At 36.6% G+C, this 20,519-nt stretch overlaps 1 protein-coding gene across 2 annotated transcripts in view; it reads left to right on the top strand.

Annotated features, from left to right (window-relative positions):
* The window catches only part of PDE10A (phosphodiesterase 10A), a gene marked incomplete at its 5' end in the record, with an annotated part of 205,720 nt that overhangs the window by 149,006 nt on the left and 36,195 nt on the right, over positions 1–20,519 (top strand). For both annotated transcript variants that reach the window (XM_082480816.1, XM_082480817.1), the window contains 6 exons: positions 5,649–5,789; positions 8,162–8,317; positions 11,127–11,177; positions 13,081–13,139; positions 15,810–15,861; positions 19,819–19,961. In XM_082480816.1, coding sequence (XP_082336942.1) covers positions 5,649–5,789; positions 8,162–8,317; positions 11,127–11,177; positions 13,081–13,139; positions 15,810–15,861; positions 19,819–19,961 — 602 coding nt within the window. The remainder of the gene's footprint in view (positions 1–5,648; positions 5,790–8,161; positions 8,318–11,126; positions 11,178–13,080; positions 13,140–15,809; positions 15,862–19,818; positions 19,962–20,519) is intronic.

Raw genomic sequence — 20,519 nt, forward strand, 5'->3', positions numbered from 1 at the left:
TTATATCCTCATATTTCATTTTTCTTTGACTATATATTGTTTAAGTTGTGGTTGAAAATCCACTGGTTCCTTATTTTGATTATTAATCATCATTCAGTGACATTACCAGAAATGAAAACTGTTAGTCTGTTTCTGAAGTAAAATATTCAAACCCACTAAACAAATGCAAGTAATTTGAAAGGGCCCAATCTATCCCTTTCTTAATTTACTTGTGAAGCTGTATACAATGTATCTGATGTCTGCATGGGAACATTTCTAATTACCCTTCGAGCTGGTGAAAGATGATTTGAATTTGCATTTGCAAATTAAAAGAATGCTGGAGTGATTCATGGTTAGAAGAAAGTGAGTGAGTCCCAAATTTTATTATTACTACAGTACATTTTATTTTATAGGTATTTTCTTAAGCAAAAGCAAAACCGGGACATGTGAGCTGGATAGGTGATGTGAAAAACCTGGTGGTTTTGGACAGTGGTAATTAAAGGGATTCCATTAAAGCTGTGTCTGTGGGATGCCTCAGAGATTATTTCAGTAACATGCTGTAGTAGAGCAGAGCAGAGCTTTTTTGATCTTACTGCGTTTTGTTTGGCTGACCTTGTCGTTGACGGCTTCTAGGATTCAAAAGCTCTGTTAACAAAACCCCAACAAAACTCAAGAAATTTCCACATCCTTAATTGGCAATAGATGTTTAAACTCATTCAGATTTAAATTGATCATATATGAGATGTATGAACAGTCATGAAACTTTTAGTTGTATGTATAAAGTCAATGTGGAATGGGTAGAGGCGTAAGGACTAATTGCAGCTTATATATTGTTCTGAGAAAATTTGCCTTTGTTTTTAATAGTGCTGCATGGTCAGGATAAGATTATCAGTTGTTCCATGACCTTGGAGATCAAGAGTTGTTGTTTGAGGTCTAGGTAGAGGTCTGTCCTCGTACGGTCATACTTTTCTACCTGTACAGAGTCAGAAGGAGTAGTAGCAAATTTAGAACCTACTGGGGAGCTTGAAGAGTTTTTTGCTCAGTGAGCCCTTAGCAGTGGGCAGAATGGGATTGCTTCTGCAAAACTCTTTTTATCACTGGAGGTAAAATAATGTCCATGAGCTTTTTCCAATATAGGGATGCCTATTCACAGCAGTTCTTCATGGTGGTAGCAACAGAGGGGTTTTACCAGCCAAACTGATACTTACACAAGGACTCAGGAAAGACTGTGCTGGTGAAAGCAACTTTTGCTAGCAGTGCTTCTTGGTGTGAATACAGTTTTTTTGGCCATCAAAGATCCAGTGAAGGCCTTTTCTGGAGAAATATTTGTATGTGTGGAAGAAGTGAGGGTTTGTTTTTCTGGTGAAAGTGGCTGTTCGGTTTTCTCTTTTTTTTTTTTTCTTGTATTTTGTTTTGAGAAGCTGTTTCTGAGAAGAGAAAGATTTGTGCGTTGTTTTATATTTAGTTATGGGCATGACTCAGGAGACCAGTGTGGAAAAGCACATTTTATACACATAATTTAAATAACACAGTTACTTTGCTAAGCATCATGCATTGCTATCTTGGCATAAAAAGCCAAATATGTCTTAAGAAAAAGTAAGAAGAATGGTGTGAATAAAAATATTAATCTTTGGAGAGATCAGCTTTAGTGTCCCATTAATTTAATTTGACTCATTCCACTACTTAGACTCCATAATTCAGATTTTAAACATTGTGTTTAGTCTCCTACATTTTGCAGTTCTCTGCAATATGAACCACCTCTTCAGTATTGAACACATTATAGTGTTACTGTTCCTACTATAAAAGTACTTTTTTAATAGTAAGTCTTTTGCTATAAGCATATAGCAAAAGCATATAGCTGGTCAAACATTTGCGAAGATTTGTATTTCAGTGTTTCTATATACTTTATATCCTAAAACTTTTACTAGCTGCTTTGATTTAAAAAAAAAAAAAAATCTCAGAACACTGATTTAAATAAATCATGAACTATGGCTTGCTCAGTTTTATTAGAATAATGTACTTTTTTTTCACACCGTGAGGTGCTTTTCTTGGATCAGTTACGTAAAAAGTTCTTTTCATTCTATTTAAGTGCATGCAAAACATGAAATTGAAGCTTATGAAGGAAAGTAACTGTGAAACTAAGTTTTCATTTAAGAATCATATGTATCTTTATTTTATTAGATTATAAGAAAGTAAGAATAAATGGAGCTTTTTATTCTGGTAAATTGAGCAGGCTTGTTCTGGCAGATTCAATGTACTGATTTAATGTTTTTTATTGTTTGGGTTTTGTGTGTGTGTGTTGTTTTGTTTTGGTTTTTTTTTTTTTTTTTTGTAGCACATTCTTGTAATTCATATGGAAAATAAACATTCTGACTTTTCCAATTTCTTTCACTGCTAAAGGCCGCTCTTTAAAGAAGCTGTGAGTGTAAATGGGTTTGAAGAATAAGGTTGAGGTTTGGGATCAGAATAAGCAGAAACTTTCAAGATTTCATGCACTTGTGCCATAATGCAAGACATCAAAATGGAGTAAATACCGTGCATGTTCAGTAGAGCCACTCCATGGAAGAAGTATCTTCCCTTCCAGCTGCATGAGACATATTAAATAAATATGCTGAAATGACTTCTCAGAGCTAAAATACTATGTGGCAGCTCTATTTTCTCTTTTAAAATAGTTTTTCTCATCTGTATCACAATATTAGCAAATGAATAACTGGATGGAAAATGCTCTTCCTTGGCTTGCTGAACTTTTTGAGACTGCCTGACTTTCTACTTAAAAACAATGCAAATACTCAGTTACTAGTTTTGTCAGAATCTTGAGCGTTTTTCTTTTGAACTCACTGAATGCCCTAAATTGGACTTCTTGTTCTTCTTGGATAGACTTCACTCTTGTTTTGGCTATGAATTCCATATTTTTCTCTGACCATTTGTTTTCCTCTCAGCATAAAGTCCAACTTTCTACTTCCAAAATGCTGTTAATCCATACAGCTAAGGTACCTTAATTGCTACAGGAGTACCTATATATAGTGCATTATATTGCATCTGAGTTTCTAAACATTTCAGTGTGTTCTTTTTGGAATTGTTTAGCGTATTTTATAAAGTGTGTCACACATTTGCAGAATAAAGAAATGATAACTATGAAAGAATACATCTCATATCACCACTTCGTGTTCTACAGCTGATAGTAGATGCTGAATTTTCACATGCAAATTGTATCTTTAATATTCCATGCTAGAAAACAGCCCCTGTTTAGTAATTTACCCGATCTCACAGGGCCCAGATTGGTAACTATTGGTCTCTGAAGTCTGTCTCCTTTCTTTCACACCTGAGTTTTCTTTGTCTTGTGATCCTTTTGGGTTGCTTTAGCTCTAAGGCATAGTGCAAGGCATTCTGTAGGGTACGTGGTGAGTTTTGCAGTTCATACTCAAACAGTAATTGGAGCCTCAGCTAAAATAACCATACGAAGACAACATTTTTATTATCGTTTCTATAAAATGAGAATAGCATCACCACCCAACTTACAGGAGAGTTGTAATAAGGCATAGTTAGAGATTGTGAGGTACTCGGGTGCTGCTAGGGTGATACTGACCTCACAGTTCTAGCAGAGTGAAATAAGAGAAATGCCATTGGTTTCATAGTGCCTGGGTTTCACTTAATTTCTGTAATGAATCATGCCTGTAGATTTTTTTTCTCAGTTTTCTGTGTGGTTGTTTTTTTTTTTTTTCTGCAAGGAATTAAGTATGCATATAATGGCATAATGTTTAACTAATAACAATTCCAGTGCAAAGCTCCCTACTTACTGCTAAGCCTAAGCTGAAATCTTACCAGATAAATAAAATAAATGAAATAAAATACCAGAATCCGGGGCACCTGTGCACCTGCTTTTGTCTACTGTTACAGAAACCTGTGTGAATGATAAATGTGGGAGACAGATTAGATGTAATTAATACCAAATATCATAACCGTTGATGCTTTAGAATTCTGGGTGATTGACCCTTGTAACAGCCCTAATTAAAGCAAAGTCTGATAATAAGATTAATCAATACAAAGGAGTGGCGCAACATGTGGCTATTCTTACCAGAAACATTAGTAATACATTGTGTGATGGCACTACCATCTATCTGTGGTATTATATATGTAAGTTAAAAAAAAATAAATAATTATTGCTAGCAAGGCTTTTTGCTTAAAATGTTTCATCTTAGTTCATATGCTTTAAGTTCATAATTTAAAATCATATAGCTATTTAGCAATAGAGTTACTTACAACAGGAACTTTCCATATATACTCCTGGTCTTACAAATTTATCAGTAGAATAAGTTGGATCATTGAGTATAGTGAATAAGAAAACGCGATTTTCCAGGAGAAGGTGGTTCTCTGAGGTAATGCTTTAGTTGTGTTAATATTAAGAGTGTATAAGGTAGGGGTGGCTCAAGAGTTTAGACATTAAGCTGAAGTCTTGGAAATACAGATTTGATCCCTGCTGTTCTAACACTTAGTGTAACCTTTGCCATGTCATTTTTTCTTCATGTGCCTAAATTCCCTTTGTGTTTAAAGAATAATAGCTCTGCTGTGCTGAATAGAGTGTGACAGTGTTAAATGCTTTAAAATTTTGAGAGTCTCTGATTCTGTAGCTTTAGGAGACACATGAATTGATGGATATAATGAGACAAAGGTAGAAAAATGAAACAGAAGATGAAACTTTTTGCTCATGAAATGAACTGATCCTGCTGATTGCATTGGAGACTTTTTTTTTTGTTTTGTGGCTTTAAAATCAGTTGTCACTAACAGACTGCTTCTTTTCAGATTGTCAGAGGGGAAAAATAAAGGAAAATTTTAAAGAGACTGTGATAAGGACAGTGTTTTTGAGAACTCTACTGTTCCATAAAGTTTATTTTTCACCCAAAAATGAATGAAATTTTAGATTTGAAGAGTGTTTGGCATACAGAAAGGTTTGCAGGTTCAACCTCTTTATATGTGTGTTTAATTTTCTTTTTGTAAAATAATACTTGCAATCCCATCCATGCTGGTGGTGTTAACTTGTTTATTATTTTTGTTACAGAACAATTATCAGATGTTTATGGATGAGTTTCATGATGTGAATGTTGTCATGCCTGATTTTTCAACAAATGAGACAGTTTTAGTTAGGCAGCAAGTAAGACAGATGTTTCTTCTACTACAAGGGACAAATGCAGTCACTTGGATTTCAGCATATAGTGTTAGGATAATTTTGAAATTACCTTTCCTTGGGATGAGATAAACAAGGAATTTAAAGATTATCTCTACTCTTTGAGTATTCTCCATTGAAATAAAAGAGCGCATCCTAGGGAAAAAAAAAAAAAAAAATCTTTCTCTTACAAGGTAGTATTTTCTTCTGTGAGTCTTTATGCAGTGTACTATGTGTTCAAGGTAAACACAATCCAACCTCGATATAAGCAATGACTGACTTCAGCAGAAGAGTTATCCACTGTTGGAATGGTAGCTTTAGAGTGGGATTTCCTAAGATTTCAACAGTTAAGCAGAGTTTATCCAATACTTTGCATTGTCAAAAGCACAAAACTTAATTTATTCAGTCATTTGCACTACATAGGTAGCATAGTAACTCTGCAAAAGTAACCACACTTTCTAATTGCATTCTCTTTTTTTTTTTTTCTTTTTTTTTTCCTTCTAACTAGAGTCTGTGTGTATTTACACCACCAGGAGCTAAAGAAGGACAACCACGGCTCATTCCTGCAGGGCCCATTGCACATGGCACTACAGTATCTGCTTATGTAGCCAGATCCAGGAAAACGTTGTTAGTAGAAGATATTCTGGGGGTAAAAAGCTTTCTCTTTTTAATGAGATGATTGCAGCATGTTCTTAGAATGAATATTTTGATGCTGAAATGTTTATTGAGCTGAATGTATAATGATAGAATTTACATCTGTCTTGCTACCAAGGAAATGTGTTAGCAAGTTTGGATTAGCTTAATGGAATAATTTCAGAATATCGCATTTATCTTTAAGTGTAAATTTAGGGGGTTTTGTCTTCTAAATTTTTTTTTCCTGTTGTCAGGTAAGGAAGGTATAGTGGTGGTTTTGGCAGTGTTATGTTGATGGTTGGACTAGATCTTAAAGGTCCCTTCCAACCTAAATGATTCTGTGATTCTGTAGTCACTTACAGGAAAAAAAAAAAACCTATCAGTCTAAACTCCTGTCTTCCTGGTCGTGAAATACTTGGTGTGTCAGTCAGAATTCTGGTTATTAGACAGGATTTTGATCTCTGCTTACACTAATGTAAAGCTAGAATACTTATAACATCAGTAGACCTAGATCAAAGGCACACTGATGTAACCGGTATCAAAATAAAGGCCTTTGTCCGTACAAAGATTGAAAAAATCCTAAGGTGATATTCTGATAATTCTTGTCACTCTGCATGTCTGTTCTTTTTAATTTTTTGAAAAACTTCCTTCTCTAGTTGTGTCTATGCGATTATTTCAAACTGGTATTTAAACTGTACTTTATGAGAACACTTTATGAACACCAAGGAAGTTTAAATTATCTTTTCAATGTTTTCTAGTCTTTTGAGCTCTGTCCAGAATAACAATCTTTGGATGCTGTGGCCAAAATTGGACATTGCTGTCTCTATTTTGGAAAATATTTGTTAAAAAAGTATGACCTTTATTGGGCAAACTCGGGCTATAAACAAAATACTAAATGCCTAATCTGAATAGACTTAAATCGAACCACAAAACCAAAGGGCAGAAGCCACTTTCACTGTAGTGATAGTCAGTACTTTCTATACAACCAGGACTATAAAGATTTTTATATGATGTTAGGTTTTTTCAGTCACATATAGGGCTTAAATTGTTACGGGTAATTTCCAATTAATATAATGATATCCTTGTGTATGAGGGTTGTATGTTTTGATTTTACATTCATAATAAAATCAGGGGGAGTTAGTGGGGAGGAGTTTTGAATTTTTTTGTTGTTTTACAGTACCAGTGGATTATTGACTGAACAAGGAGATTCATTTTAGTGACATGGTTTGCCTTCTGGGAATTTTAGGAGCATCTCAACAGTGAAAGGAAGCACTTGCAGATAGACTTGCCGGCCTTTTTTTTTTTTTTTTGTTGGGAGGACAGAATTACAAAGTGAAAGCAGGAGGCTCGAGTTGCAAAGTGCTTCCCACTCTCTTTTTGTCTGTCACTTGTTCCTAGCCCTTCAGATTGATTGTCATCTTAGTAATTAAAGTAAAGATTACTTGCTGTTTTCTTTGAGAAGAGAGATTTTGATGAGCCTTCAAGGTGTGTCTGTCTTGCCTAACCCTTGCCTAGCCTGCAGGGAACAGCTGGTAGGAATGAAGTACTTCAAGGACTGATGTGCAACAGAGTGTCTCTCACACTTCACATAGGCTAGTTACTGCCTTACTAACCATAATGTTCAGGTGGTTTCTCAGGTTTTTGTGAGTTTTCATACATGGAGAATTGAAGCCATAAAGCCTTGGACATTCCCTATGTAGATTAAAAGTTAGGAATTTGGGTATTTTATAGCAGCTGTTAGATTATTTTAATATTTGTTCCTATAACTTTTGCACTGGCATGCATAAGTGAGGGAAGGAGAAAGATTCTGACTCTTGTGCATAATTTTTTGAGAACATCTTTTCCTCTTCAGGAGTCAGTTGACAATTATAACTCTGTATAACCTAAAGCCTCAGGTTTCGATTTCTGTTCTCTTGCAAGCACTGCTGTCTGCCTGGTAACACTGAAATCTGAGCAGTCCGCTTCATAATTACAAATTATGGGTTTTTTTTGTGGGCGAGGGGGGAATAGGGTGGTGAGGTAGTGTTTGTTTGGATTTTTACTTAATCTGGACTGGCATTAGCAATGAAATGATGGTTTTGCTACCTGTGAGATGAGAGAAAATGTATTATAAAAACAAAGCCAAAGCCGGGTCTAATATAACAACTAATTCTGACTTTATATCAATAAGGTTATCTGTATATCTAAATTAATGCTGAGACTTTTTTATTGCATTTTTTAGTAGATGTCATAATACTGTGTGTAAATTATGCTGAGATATGAGTTTTAGTGAATTTTATCGTTTTCCTGCAGATTTAATCAGCCAGAAGAAGGAGGAAAATGTCAGTATATCTTTCATGTTAATGTTAAGATATTTACGTTTTATCAGATAATGTTTACATTTTCTAGGATGAGCGATTTCCCAAAGGTACTGGACTGGAATCAGGGACTCGTATCCAATCTGTTTTGTGTTTGCCGATTGTCACTGCAATTGGTGATCTGATTGGTATCCTGGAGCTTTACCGTCACTGGGGCAAAGAAGCCTTCCATCTTAGTCACCAAGAGGTGGGTTCACACCAGCCATTCCCCACTTCCCCACAATGTTCAGCACTTCGGCCCCCGCCAGACTTTCTTCTCTCACTCTTCTCATGTGTTTTTTACCTTTTTTGTACTTGATTTTTGTTCTCATTGAATGTTACTTGTTGAAAAAAATAGGTAGCAATTTTTATTTTCAGTCACAGGAGGTAAAATTTACATGTACAAGTACAGGGACACCTCAAGAATTTTACCTTGTGTTCTTTTGTGGAAAAACAGGTTCAAGTTTTCTAGTTTTTTTTATCAGTATGGAGTTGTTAGAGATGTTAACGCAGAGAAGGTGAATGAAATAGAAGTGTAAATCAAATGTCAAAAAATTACATCACTTTATATATAAAGGACACTGCTGAGTTATCCTGAGTCTCAATTTTAACTTTCCAGTAAAGCTTTATTTTGCAGTATGAAAAGATCTTTTATTTTTTTTAGTTGACTCTTTTTGGTGTGGCTTCTCAGTGAATTAGCCCCATTTTAAACCATAATGTTGCAACATTGTAGCAACAGAATAGCAAGTCTCAATGTTAGGTCCCATAGGAGGGGAAAGTGATTTTATTTTAAAACAAAAGCCAAGCAAAAGAGAGTTCATGTATTTGCATTCACGTTCTTACATTCACACACTCTCAGGCACCAAGATGTGTGTGTCCAGGTGGTATTTCCAAGAGTTGTGCACAGAGATGCCCATATCCAGGTAGTCTCTCCAGGATGCCTTGCAATGACATGGAGTACAAGGGGTGCCAGCTGTTGAGTCTTTGTCTCCTGATTTCTTTCCTGGGTTGGAAACAATGTGTTGGGTTTGGGTCAGCCTTTTCTCTAGCCTTTAGGGGCTGACATCTTTTGTCTCTCTCGCCTGTCCCATCTCTGTGAGTCAAGATGTACTCACTGTCCTTTGTCTTCTGACCTAGATGTCCTTAAAAACTGTGTGTATATGTGCTGGTACCTGGATGACCTGTTAATCGTAAAGTTGTTGTCTGCTTTTTGTTTCCTTCTGATGCTTACCCATCCAGATATTCCCATTCAATAACCATCTTCCCATTTCCATGACTGTTCCTTACACTGCATGGCTTACTGTATTTATTTAAGGCCTGTGTAGTTATGTTGTCCATACATGTCCATTTGTCAATGCAGAGTTAGGAGTTGTTGGCCAAGTACAAACAAATTTTAAAATGGAGCAGATGTCTCAAAGGCTATCACTGTATTAAAGGTGTTAGAAGTGCATCTTGGCTCTCATGTCTGGGTGAGGATCTGTGTTATGTCCCATCTACACATTAAGGTGGCTCTCACATTAATATGAGTGTACCATTTGTTTCTCGCAGAGGTTAGGACAAAGCGGGGTGAGTTCTAACCAGGTCTGTTGTCTCGATAGTGGTACAAGATGCACCGTGGAGCAGTTTAGCTGCGCTGAACAGGAATAATTCTTCTGAAAAGAACAGGAAATGTGCAGACAAGAGATATTAAAACTAGCCCTCCCAAGGAAGGAAGAAAGAAACAGCAATATTTGTCAATTGTATGTTCTGTTTATCAGTAACCTAAGTAGCCTAGCACACATACGGTGCTCATACATGTATATTAGTTGGGCAGTCAATGTCACTTCAGGCTCAGTGTTGCACCTGGTAATTTTTCAGCAGTAAGTAGAGGTCATGGTAGGAGACTGGATTAGTATGGTGGTGCCAGTGTCCCTGCTCACAGAACAAAGAACAGGCATTCATAGAAAAATTGGCTTTATTGATGCGGTATGATTTTATAAACTTTTAAAATCTATTTATATATTTTTTTATATATTTTATTACATATTCTGTATATATTTTTTTAAAAATTATCCTATTACATTAATCAATTTACAATTCAGATAAGTCTCAGATATGCATTGTTCTGTGCAAATATGAAATACCTTCTGTAACAGAAGTTCATGAATGTTCTACTTGGCAAAGACTGGCTGCTAAATGAAAGTATTTTATCACTAAATTAAAAATATTTTAAGGTCACTTGCTGAGTGTTCTAAAACGTTCTTTTCATTTTCAGGTTTCAGAAAGCCTTTGGATACCATTAGCAGTTTTTATAAAATGTGTACAATGTGTTCTGTTAAAAAAAAAAATAAAATTAAAAAGAAGTAGCTTAGGAGGGAGCGCAGCAGCAGACCTGTTGTACTTCTGTCCTCTGTGTTCCTGTAAAGCTCCTGTGTTTCAAGGCCAGGAGATTATGCATGGTAGCACATCTTAGTTAACTGCAGTTTACGTGACAGTTGTTTGAAATGTTGCCTGGAAACTGTTGTACTTAAAACACTAGTCTTGAGCTGAGGGATCGGGTCTGGTTCTTCTGCCACCAAAATGGTAGTGAAAGAAGCAGTGCCTGTTTACCACTGGAAATAGCTGTGGCTGAAGAGATACAGCCCCAGAAACATGTTTTGGGGATATTTTATTTCTATGGCAGATGCCTTTCAACAATGTACATATTGTAATTTTTAAAGCCTTCGGCTTACGGGATGTTTGTTTTGATGTATTTCTGAGCTGATGGGTTCCCAATACTGCTTTTGAAAAGCATTGGTAAGCATTTTTTTGACACCAAAAAGTGAGGATTCTCTTGTGACTGAATGTACCTTACTAAAATTGAAACACTCGCAAGTATACTGACTTTCACAAAATAACTGTTTTCCCACAAATTGTTACTGCCTGCCTGTCTAAAACAGCTCAGACAATTTACTTAGAAGCGAGGTAAAGAAAACGAGCGTGTAACTGATCTGCAGTTTTCAAGGTTTCCTCAGTTACTTTCTTCTCTTTTGTTTCAGGTTGCAACAGCGAATCTTGCATGGGCTTCAGTAGCAATACATCAAGTACAAGTAAGTGTTTGCGTTTTTTCATTTTTTCATTGTGTAATCCTTCTGCCAGAACTTGATTAGTAGGAACATGAATCATGATCAAATTTAAGTGGAAGTCACTATTAAAACATTGATTCAAGCCTCTTCCCTGAACCTCTAAAAAATATGCTAACATTTTTGGTGTTCCTTGGGCTAGTTTTCCTCACTTACAACCATGGATCAAATAACGGGATTTTTAATAAAGGACAAAGTAACTTTAACAAAGCAGATAAATAATTGATAAAGTGGAATTACAAAAACTTTGCAGTTTTTTTCTTGTAAGAAGGCAACTTCTAGGGCAATCGGTTGCTTTCCTCCTGCTTTGCTATTCAGTTTGAGATTATTAGATGTTGCTGGCTAAAGCCTACTTTAAGCCATCCTTGCTGGCTACTTCATAATCCTGTAACTACTGCCGTGAAGGATGATTCATGCTGTCCTTAGTCGGGTGCTTAATGAAGCTCCAAACAGTGCAAGCTGCTCTAGCAAACCCCAGCAGCTTTGCTAATAGGTTTTGTTACTTCAGCTAATAGAAGATAGTGACACTGAAACTAAACATATTCTGTCAACTCACAGAAGACACTAAAATAGGTTCTTCTGTCAGCTCACAGGAGGAAGTTCATGACGTTCTTTTATTCCAAGGTGTCTTTCGTACATTTGGCAGAAGACTCAAACAAAGCCTCCTGATTTGCTTTTCTAGGCTCTAATATTTGCCACCTTGGTGCTGGAAGTCGTTGACTTTGTTTAGGATGGTCATTCAGCCTGGCACGTTTAGGCAGAATTATCTCATGTAGACTATTGTACACTAGTAGAATTGCAACTGCATGCAGTTGTAGCTTCAATTGGTAACAATGACTCCCTCTTTAACTGAGAAGTCTTTCACACCTAACAAAACAAAATATGGAAGGTTCAGTTTAAGCCTGTCCATTCGTCATTTTCATTTCTCTCCCTTCTGCTAAGCAGAAGGCTTGCCCTTCCCAAGCTTTTGCATGAGAAGAATGCAAGAGTTTTGATCTGCCGTTGGGCCGTACCTACCAGGCTCACAGCTGGGCTTTAGGATGTAGTGTATATCAAGGAGTTGTACCTAGTTACCTAATTATATGCAAGAGTAAGGCTTGTGGATGTAGATTGTCCTATATTGCATCTTTATTTATATCTGCATTGCACAGATGAAAGGTATAACTGGTTGAGTGATATTTTATTGAGTAAAAGGTACCAACAGGAGAGGATTATTTTCTTTTTTGTGACCTCAGTGCAGGTGTACAATTATACTTTAGATACAGCGTATGCAATTAGGTGAAGTAAAAATACCGTTCAAAGCTTTGCTTCATCTAACACTTCCTTTCTAAAACGTAGTATGAATACTCTTTCTGTGTTCATATTCATGCTGATTTCTCCCAAAATTGAGCGTCTATCATCTGCTACTTAGCTTACTTAAACTTGCCTGATGCCAGTCTTCAGTTGTGTCTACATGCTACTTTGCAACCTGGAAAAAAAATGGTAAAAGTATGATAAGGAAGAAAGCAAAGAAAGTATTTGACATTCTCAGAAGAGCTAAGGGTCTGGATAAGGAGGTGTTGTTGATTCCATAACTACATTCAGTGGCAGCTTTTGAGGCAGCACAAGCAAGTGTAACAACCAACATCTTCCAAATGGTCTTAAGAAAGGTGTTACTTGCATTTAGCAGATTTAACTCAGCAGCTAGATAGCTAAGCCTGAAGCCGAGCACACAAATCTAGCTTTTAATTTTATACAGTGATGAAACTTATGTATATACTAGTAGTGGTATTTTTTTCATACAAATTAAATGGGTAGACTGTGTGACTTCAGTTTCCCTCTGACTTCAGCGTTCTTTTGGAGCAAATGATAGTGTGATCTGTGCTTGCAGGTGTGCCGGGGTCTTGCTAAGCAGACTGAACTGAATGACTTCTTGCTTGATGTATCAAAGTAAGTGTGATTTGCACTATAATCTCATCAATTTATTTTGATAAGCTTTTCTAAGATGGCTCTTCCAATCTACCCATGTTTTACATTGTAGCTCACAAGCAGGTGCGAAGGCACACCTTGGAGCATGGGCAAACTTCAGCACAGGGACGAGAACGAATGATGTGGGTGGCACTGCGATATACCTGTTAAACATTTTTTTTTTTTTTTTGGTGGTGATGCAGAAGAAAATGTGACAGCCAATAATACCTTACAGAATTTGTTTATTGTTTTGGTCTTTTGCATGTTTTTTTTTGCCTTTTTTCCCCTCTTCTGTCCGAGTTATAGGTGGCCCTCTTTTGAGAAGTGACAAATAGGCTTGCCATCTCTTTTCATGGCCAATTTCAGAAGGTTTGAAAGGACTTTACGAAAAGTTAGTTAGCTTGCTTCAGCTTCCCCCCCCCCCCTTTTCTTTTTTAACATGTATGTACACACACACAAATATACATGTATAAGTATATGCACCTCAGGGGTATATCCTTGAAGAATCAGGGCTGTCACACGATTGTTCTTTCCCTGTATTTTCTGGAGGCTGTTTTCATTTTCAAAGACTATAACTGCATGTAGTATGTTTTCTTATAATGAATGCAAGATTAAATTGAAAACACAGTACGAATATGAAAGCTTGGGTTTAGACTTACAATTTAGTGTCTTAGGCAATCTGCTTCATTCATTTTTTCTTTGTTGCTTCTATCAGCATCTTTAAATAGTAGAGATAGCCAATAAATTAAAAGACAAACCAAAGTTGTATTTTTGGTAAAACAGTCTGAGGTGCTTAACAGTATTTTATCAAACTAGTTGGTTGAAGAATTTCTAAGTGCATCACAAAGGACTGATGAGACTTTGGAAAAATGAGATGTCTCAGATTTTGGCTGTTACGAGCACTTCTCTGGGTCTTGATGAACAATCCTCAAACTGATGAGATTAGAGGACATCCAAGATTCCTATGAAATTGCTCAGGAATGCAGGCAGCTGAGTCGACCCGCCTGGAGTGGGGAATGATACACCGCAGGGAGGAGTCTACCCCTGGCAAGGAGGGCAAGCTGGCTGTATCCAGATGTTTTTTGTAGCTTTTTTCCTCAGGGATGACCTTTTTTTTATTTCAGCCTATGCTTAAAGCGTGTTTCCCAAAGGGTGCTCTTATCGCTCCCTTGCCAGAGCTACCCACTTGCTGTAGTCTCTTGCACCATTATGTTCCTTCCCAGAGTGCTTTTCTTTTGCTAACATCTGTATTGAAATAGTTTACCAGAGGACTCTGGATTAATCTACCCAAATTTATGGGCTGGCAGTTTACTTTTGGTACATAACACTGAGATTGTTTTAAAGAACTTCATAATGATTTTAAAATTTTAAGATAAAAATTTCAAAAAGTACTGCAAATATTTAATAGGTATTTCTATAAGAAAATACCTCTCATACATAATTATCAATTGCTAGAATTGTTTAGTTTTAACAAAAAAAGAAGCCCTATGTTTTGAGCCACAAAATTGGGATATAATTTAATAACAACTTTATGAACTTCTTGTGGGTAAAGACTTGCATTAGCAAGAAAGTAATTAGTTTCTTCTCAGAAATGGTCTGTACCTTTTCTTACATGGAAAGAGGGTTTCCTATTCAGTGAGGAAATTGTTAGCGTGCAATGTCACTGGGACATGTTCTGTAACATTTTAGAAAGGGCATAGTATGCAGTGCTCCACCTCTTCATGTCCCTGACAATGTAGGATTAGCGTATTACATATTTCCTTTCCACTAGACTCAAACAGAGCTGAGCTGTATATATGTTCAAGGCCATGGGACAATGTCTTTCTGTCTGCTGGGAACATTGTAATCCGAGGGTTATTAAGCCTCGGCATGTGGAAGATTTAGACTTCTTTTACTAATAAGTGTGACCTTTATCTTTCAATGTTCTTGACTGTCCTTGGACATTTACCACTTTGCTGTGAAACTGAGATACCTTTTTTTTCCCTAAGTTACAAGATCAGTCTTTTTCTGCAACTTCAACATGCTACACCTGGGTTGATAGAGAAGACTCATCAAGAGTTTTATAAATTGTTGCCTTTTAAACAGAGTTAAGGGTTGGATAATATGACCTGAATTTAGCTACAATATGTAGTTTTCATTAGTTGTCGGTACATAGTCCTCTATGCATGAACCTAATGAGATATTTTGTAAGTATGTAGATAATATATATCAGCAACGGAAAAAAACATTATTTTTTTTTATCTTCTGGATTGCTTTTCTTTTCCTTTTTTGCTGCTGCTTTTAAAATTTTCAGTGTGTAAAGTGTGCCAAAGCATTTTGATATGTTCTTGGTGTTGCTCAGCAGGGGCCTATTCAATCCATGGCAGTCAATGTTTGGTAGTCTTTTTATTTTCTACAGAGAAAATTCTACATATTATAGAGAATATTCTGCAATTCTGCCATTGTAGAATAATGGCTTAAAGGAACATAGCTAGGACCATTTCTTAATTCCCTTGTGCTATAGCAAGTCAGTCAGTGATTTTCAAGGTGCAGAGGTTTGTCCTCACCTGTTCAGGCTCCACTGTTGAGCGGTTGTGAAACAAGAGCCCATGACAGCCATTTGAGAAGTGTTTGACTAAATGCCAAAATTTAATGACTTTTCTTTCTCTGCAGAACGTATTTTGATAATATAGTTGCAATAGATTCTCTACTTGAACATATAATGGTAAGTTTTTGGTTTTTTTCACTTCTGAGTCTTAGTTATTAAAGTCCTTCATTCTCCTTCCCTTGAAGTAAGACATTATGTCATGGAAATATATGAGCTGTTTATAATGGACAACTCATACAAACAATATTAATATCTCTATTTGGAAGAAAGTGGCAAAGGTCAGCTTGATTTTTTATTGTCGCAACAACTTCATTTCACAGCTTTCATAAGTGATGAAACGTGATGACCTCAGAACTAAATAGTTACTGTGTTTTAGAGAAGGTTTGAAAATTGTTGCAGAAAGGCTTCTATTTTTCTTCTTACTTCAGCTTGTTGTATTGATTCCTTTTTCCTCAATTCAATTTGCTACATGCTGCAAAACACTCCTGAAGAAGTGATTGTCTGTAGGAAGGACTAGAGGTCAAACATTACTCCTAGAGTATTTGTTCCAGTTGCTGAATGAGATGTGCAAGGCATAACATCCCTTTTGCTTTTGCTTTGCAAAATTATTGACACCCATAACTACAGTGACAGTCAATGTTTTATAAAAAACACTAAAGCCAAGTCCATTGAAATAACTAAGACTGTTTAATCAGTGAATTAAAATGCAGTTCAGAAACAGATTATAAGTTTCTGAATCAATTTTGAATTCAAAATTATTCCCTGCATAGTGTTTACAAATACATATGGATGGGTTGTTTGTATGTAGCACATTTTGAGTGTTTGATATATGAATTATGCTTTTAGCTTTAGGAACATTCATTGCATACTGCAGTTCTTTTTCATGAATGTAAATCTTAATCAGGTCTGTGATACTATTGTTTCAATTTGCGTATTCAAAAAATTACTCTCTAACAATACTCCAATACTTGCTCCAATCTTCAAAGTGATATTCTTAGCTAAACTATTCAAAGACAACAAGCTTAGAACGCAAACAATATTAAAGTGGTTTTATTTAGAAACTGGAATCAGTAATGGAAAATATTCTTCAGTGCTTGTCTTACTCTAGTTAGTACACAGTCAAGAATTCAGCTCATAGGACACATTTCTGAACATTGCTTTTCCAATTTAAATGAACTGCTTAAAAATAGCTTAACATTTCAAAGAACTGGTGTGATATAACATATGGCATTGAAAACAAATATTGATATTCTTCCCTGTTCTTCCCTATGAATAAAGGCCTGGTGGAAAACACAATTGGCAGTAAAATATACTTACTCTTTCATCTTCTTTTCCAACACTTGGCTGCATTATGATTCTGCATTTTAACCTGTGTAGATGTTGCATACTCAGCTTCCTTTGTAAGCTGTAGCAGTTGGCTGTGTCTTGGGCCAATGCATTAAATTACGTGTTTGCACATTTATTGCCATTTTACGGGAGTGTGATTTCATCATTATGTGGCTTATTCTGTGTCTCACAGTGAGAAAAGAGTGGAACTCGATTTCACCTCATTACTTCACCCTTTGGTGATTGCATTTAAAGTTTGATTTGCTCCTGTAATAACAAAGAAAAAAAGTATGGGATTTCAGCATTCTTTTCATTTTTATTTCCATTAAAATCCCTCAGCAAAGTTAGTGGTATAAGGCTGTTTCTGAATATAGATGCAAGGAGGGGAAGCAGAAGTTCAAGTTGTCTTGCCTTCTTACCAATATGGTTGAGTAGTTACAAGCAACTTGCCCAAAAGGTGGTCCTGGCCTCCCTATTGCCAATACAAAGCATACCTTTTGTTTCGATATTCCCCTTGAGCCACTGGCCTGGATTTGAGCTAGGGCTTTAGAGAAGTAAAAGTTTCTCATCCCATTAATTATTTCTCTCAATTAATAGTCTTTAAGCAGTTAATTTTGAAAAGCATGAGTCGTGACCAAGGTAAGTTCTTGAGTCATATGCATTAGAACACAAAAATATAACTGTGTAAAATCAACACTGTGCTGTTGGTTTTATAAAGAAATCTGATACAGTGTCTGAATAGGTGTAGAGAAGCATTTACTGGACCCCTTGTCCTTTTTGTCACAGTTTATATTCATTCTATTTTGAGCAAAGGAATAAATGGTGTGAGTGGTTGAGATCTTTAAACTTCTTAATGCTCTGTGTGGGAAGTATCTCACAAAAGTTACCTCTTAGCTTGCAGTCTCCCTGACTTTCTACTGCTCTGGTGGAGCAAATGGAGTAGAAAGCAACAGAATCTTTCCAGCCACAGATTCTGTCGGCATGAGAGGGTCCTCCAAGTTTTGTAGAGTTGGTCTAGATGGTTTCTGTGCAGCTTCCATTACACAGCTCATATGACATGGGATTAGAGTCTCCCGAATAATGATTTATTGTCTCATAGGGTTTGGGTTTTTTTTTCTGCCAAGGTCTAACATTTGTCTATTTGCATTAATATAAAAGGAAGTATTTTAAGTTTTTGGTTTTATTTTTGAAAGACAAAGGGTTAGAGCACCTCTTCTATGAAGACAGGCTAAGAAAGTTGGGGTTCAGCCTAGAGAAGAGAAGACTCTGTGGAGATCTTATAGCAGCTTTCCAGTATCTGAAGGGCACCTGCAAGAAAGCTGGAGAGGGACTTTTTACAAAGACATGTAGTGATAGGACAAGGGGTAATTGCTTCAAATTGGAAGAGGGTAGATTTAGATTAGATATTAGGAAGAAGGTTTTCACTCTGAGTGTGGTGAGACACTGGAACAGGTTGTCCAGAGAAGTTGTGGAGGCCCCATCCCTGGAAGTGTTCAAGACCAGGTTGGATGGGGCTTTGAGCAACCTGGTCTAGTGGAAGGTGTCCCTCCCCATGGCAGGGGGGTTGGAACTAGATGATCTTGAAGGTCCCTTCCAACCTAAACCATTCTAGGATTCTATGACAAGTGGGAGCAGGGGGAGTTAATTCATTCATATGGAAGTCTTGGGAATTATTAAGACACGTATGCCAAGACCTGCATGCATTGCACACCAAGATATAGTCAGCCTCTTTCTGTGGCTGAATGACTAGATAGCTATTATGTAGAATTTTTAAAAGTTGAGCAAGATCCACTTCAGATCATGCTCTACCATGCAGTTAATATACTTTCTGAGCAGGTAAGAAACATAGGAGACATATGTGAATTGGGTAGAGCAGGTTCTTGAATCTGAGTCTATGGCATCTTAACACAGTGATCTGTGTTCAACTCTTCCCTCTTGTTCTCAGGAAGTCCATTGTATGTCTGAGAAACATTTCGGTGAAGAACTGCTGTGTTCCTGGGACAAGATTCTGTTCTGACACTCAGTGCTGGCTGGCAGTTAGTTTTGCTAAGTTAAAACTAGCTGGTTCAAAGTATGGTAAAGACCATGCTGTGGGTGGTACCTTGTGGGCTTTTGTTAGTTCATGTAGTCATTCAGTCTTAGCTTTTGTGCAAGAACTGGCCCTAGCATCTGGAGGGCGCAGCCATATCCTATAGCGCTGCATAGGGCAATCCATAATGACAATGATAATTGTGACAATAATAGTCTTCCTTATTTATCCGTTGTTACGTATTACAGGCACATTTAGCTTTTTTGGAAACAAACATTAGCTTCTCCGTTATGTCTTTCTTTGCTGGATATTCAATAGCAATATATTTGCGTGAAGATACAAGAGCCAAAATTGTTCTTAAGTCTTGCCTTATCCTATCTGTTTAAAATCAAATAAAGGTGAAAAATATCTAAACATAGAGGGATGAAAGGTACCATTTTGAAAAGCATTCCTTGTACTTGAAAAACTATGTAATAGAAAAGCCTTTTTTCTTTTAGAAAACATTCAAGCCTCTAAAGGTATTCCTGTATTTCTCAAAGAGAAATTTTGAATTGTATCCGAAAAGATTGCTTTTAAGGTGGATGCTCCTTCAAACAGATTTTCGTAATGAATAATTTCTGAAAACTTCTTTCTTCTAGGGACTTATATTTTTATCATATGAATGACTGAAGATAATCTAACTCATGACCGTTAACTCTAGTTTTGTTTTTTGTCTGTAGATATATGCAAAAAACCTGGTGAATGCAGATAGGTGTGCACTCTTCCAGGTTGACCACAAAAATAAGGAGCTGTATTCAGACCTTTTTGATATTGGAGAAGAAAATGATGGGAAACCTGTTTTCAAGAAGACCAAAGAAATAAGGTAAGAGTAGCTAGCAGAAGAATCCAGTTTCATTATAACTACAGATGTGCAGGCATTTTATTACCCAGTCTCTGTGCCTATCTGCAGGTACCCTGACAATACTTGTCATACTGTGATATCATTCCCACCAGGACCCGCCTCCAGAAGGTAGTACTTCTGGGAATGACATTGCAGTGCCATCGAAACAACGTCTCTGAAGCTATAACGTCACTCCTGGAAATGCCGTCTTCCGGAGGCGGTCCTTTTGGAAATCATGTTGGGAAAAAAACAGAGGTGTTCTGAGGTAGGTAAAGGTGCAGGTAAAGATGCACCTAATCCATAGTCTGCCAGTATGGGACTTTTTTTTTTCCCAAGAGGAATTGAAATTTGTGCAATTCAAGCACATCCAAAGCAAGGAAATCACAATTTGTTCTTCTTACGGATGGACTAGGCACATGTAGAATCTAGTATGGACTGGTCATTGGTTTTGAAGATTTCAAGTCCAGTAATTTAGTTTTACTTTTTCCTCATGTGAATTTAGATTCTTTTCAAACTTTTAAACAATTGTGATTCTGAAGT

The sequence above is a fragment of the Vanellus vanellus genome, assembly GCF_965231255.1.
Source record: "Vanellus vanellus genome assembly, chromosome: 3".
NCBI lineage: Eukaryota > Metazoa > Chordata > Aves > Charadriiformes > Charadriidae > Vanellus > Vanellus vanellus.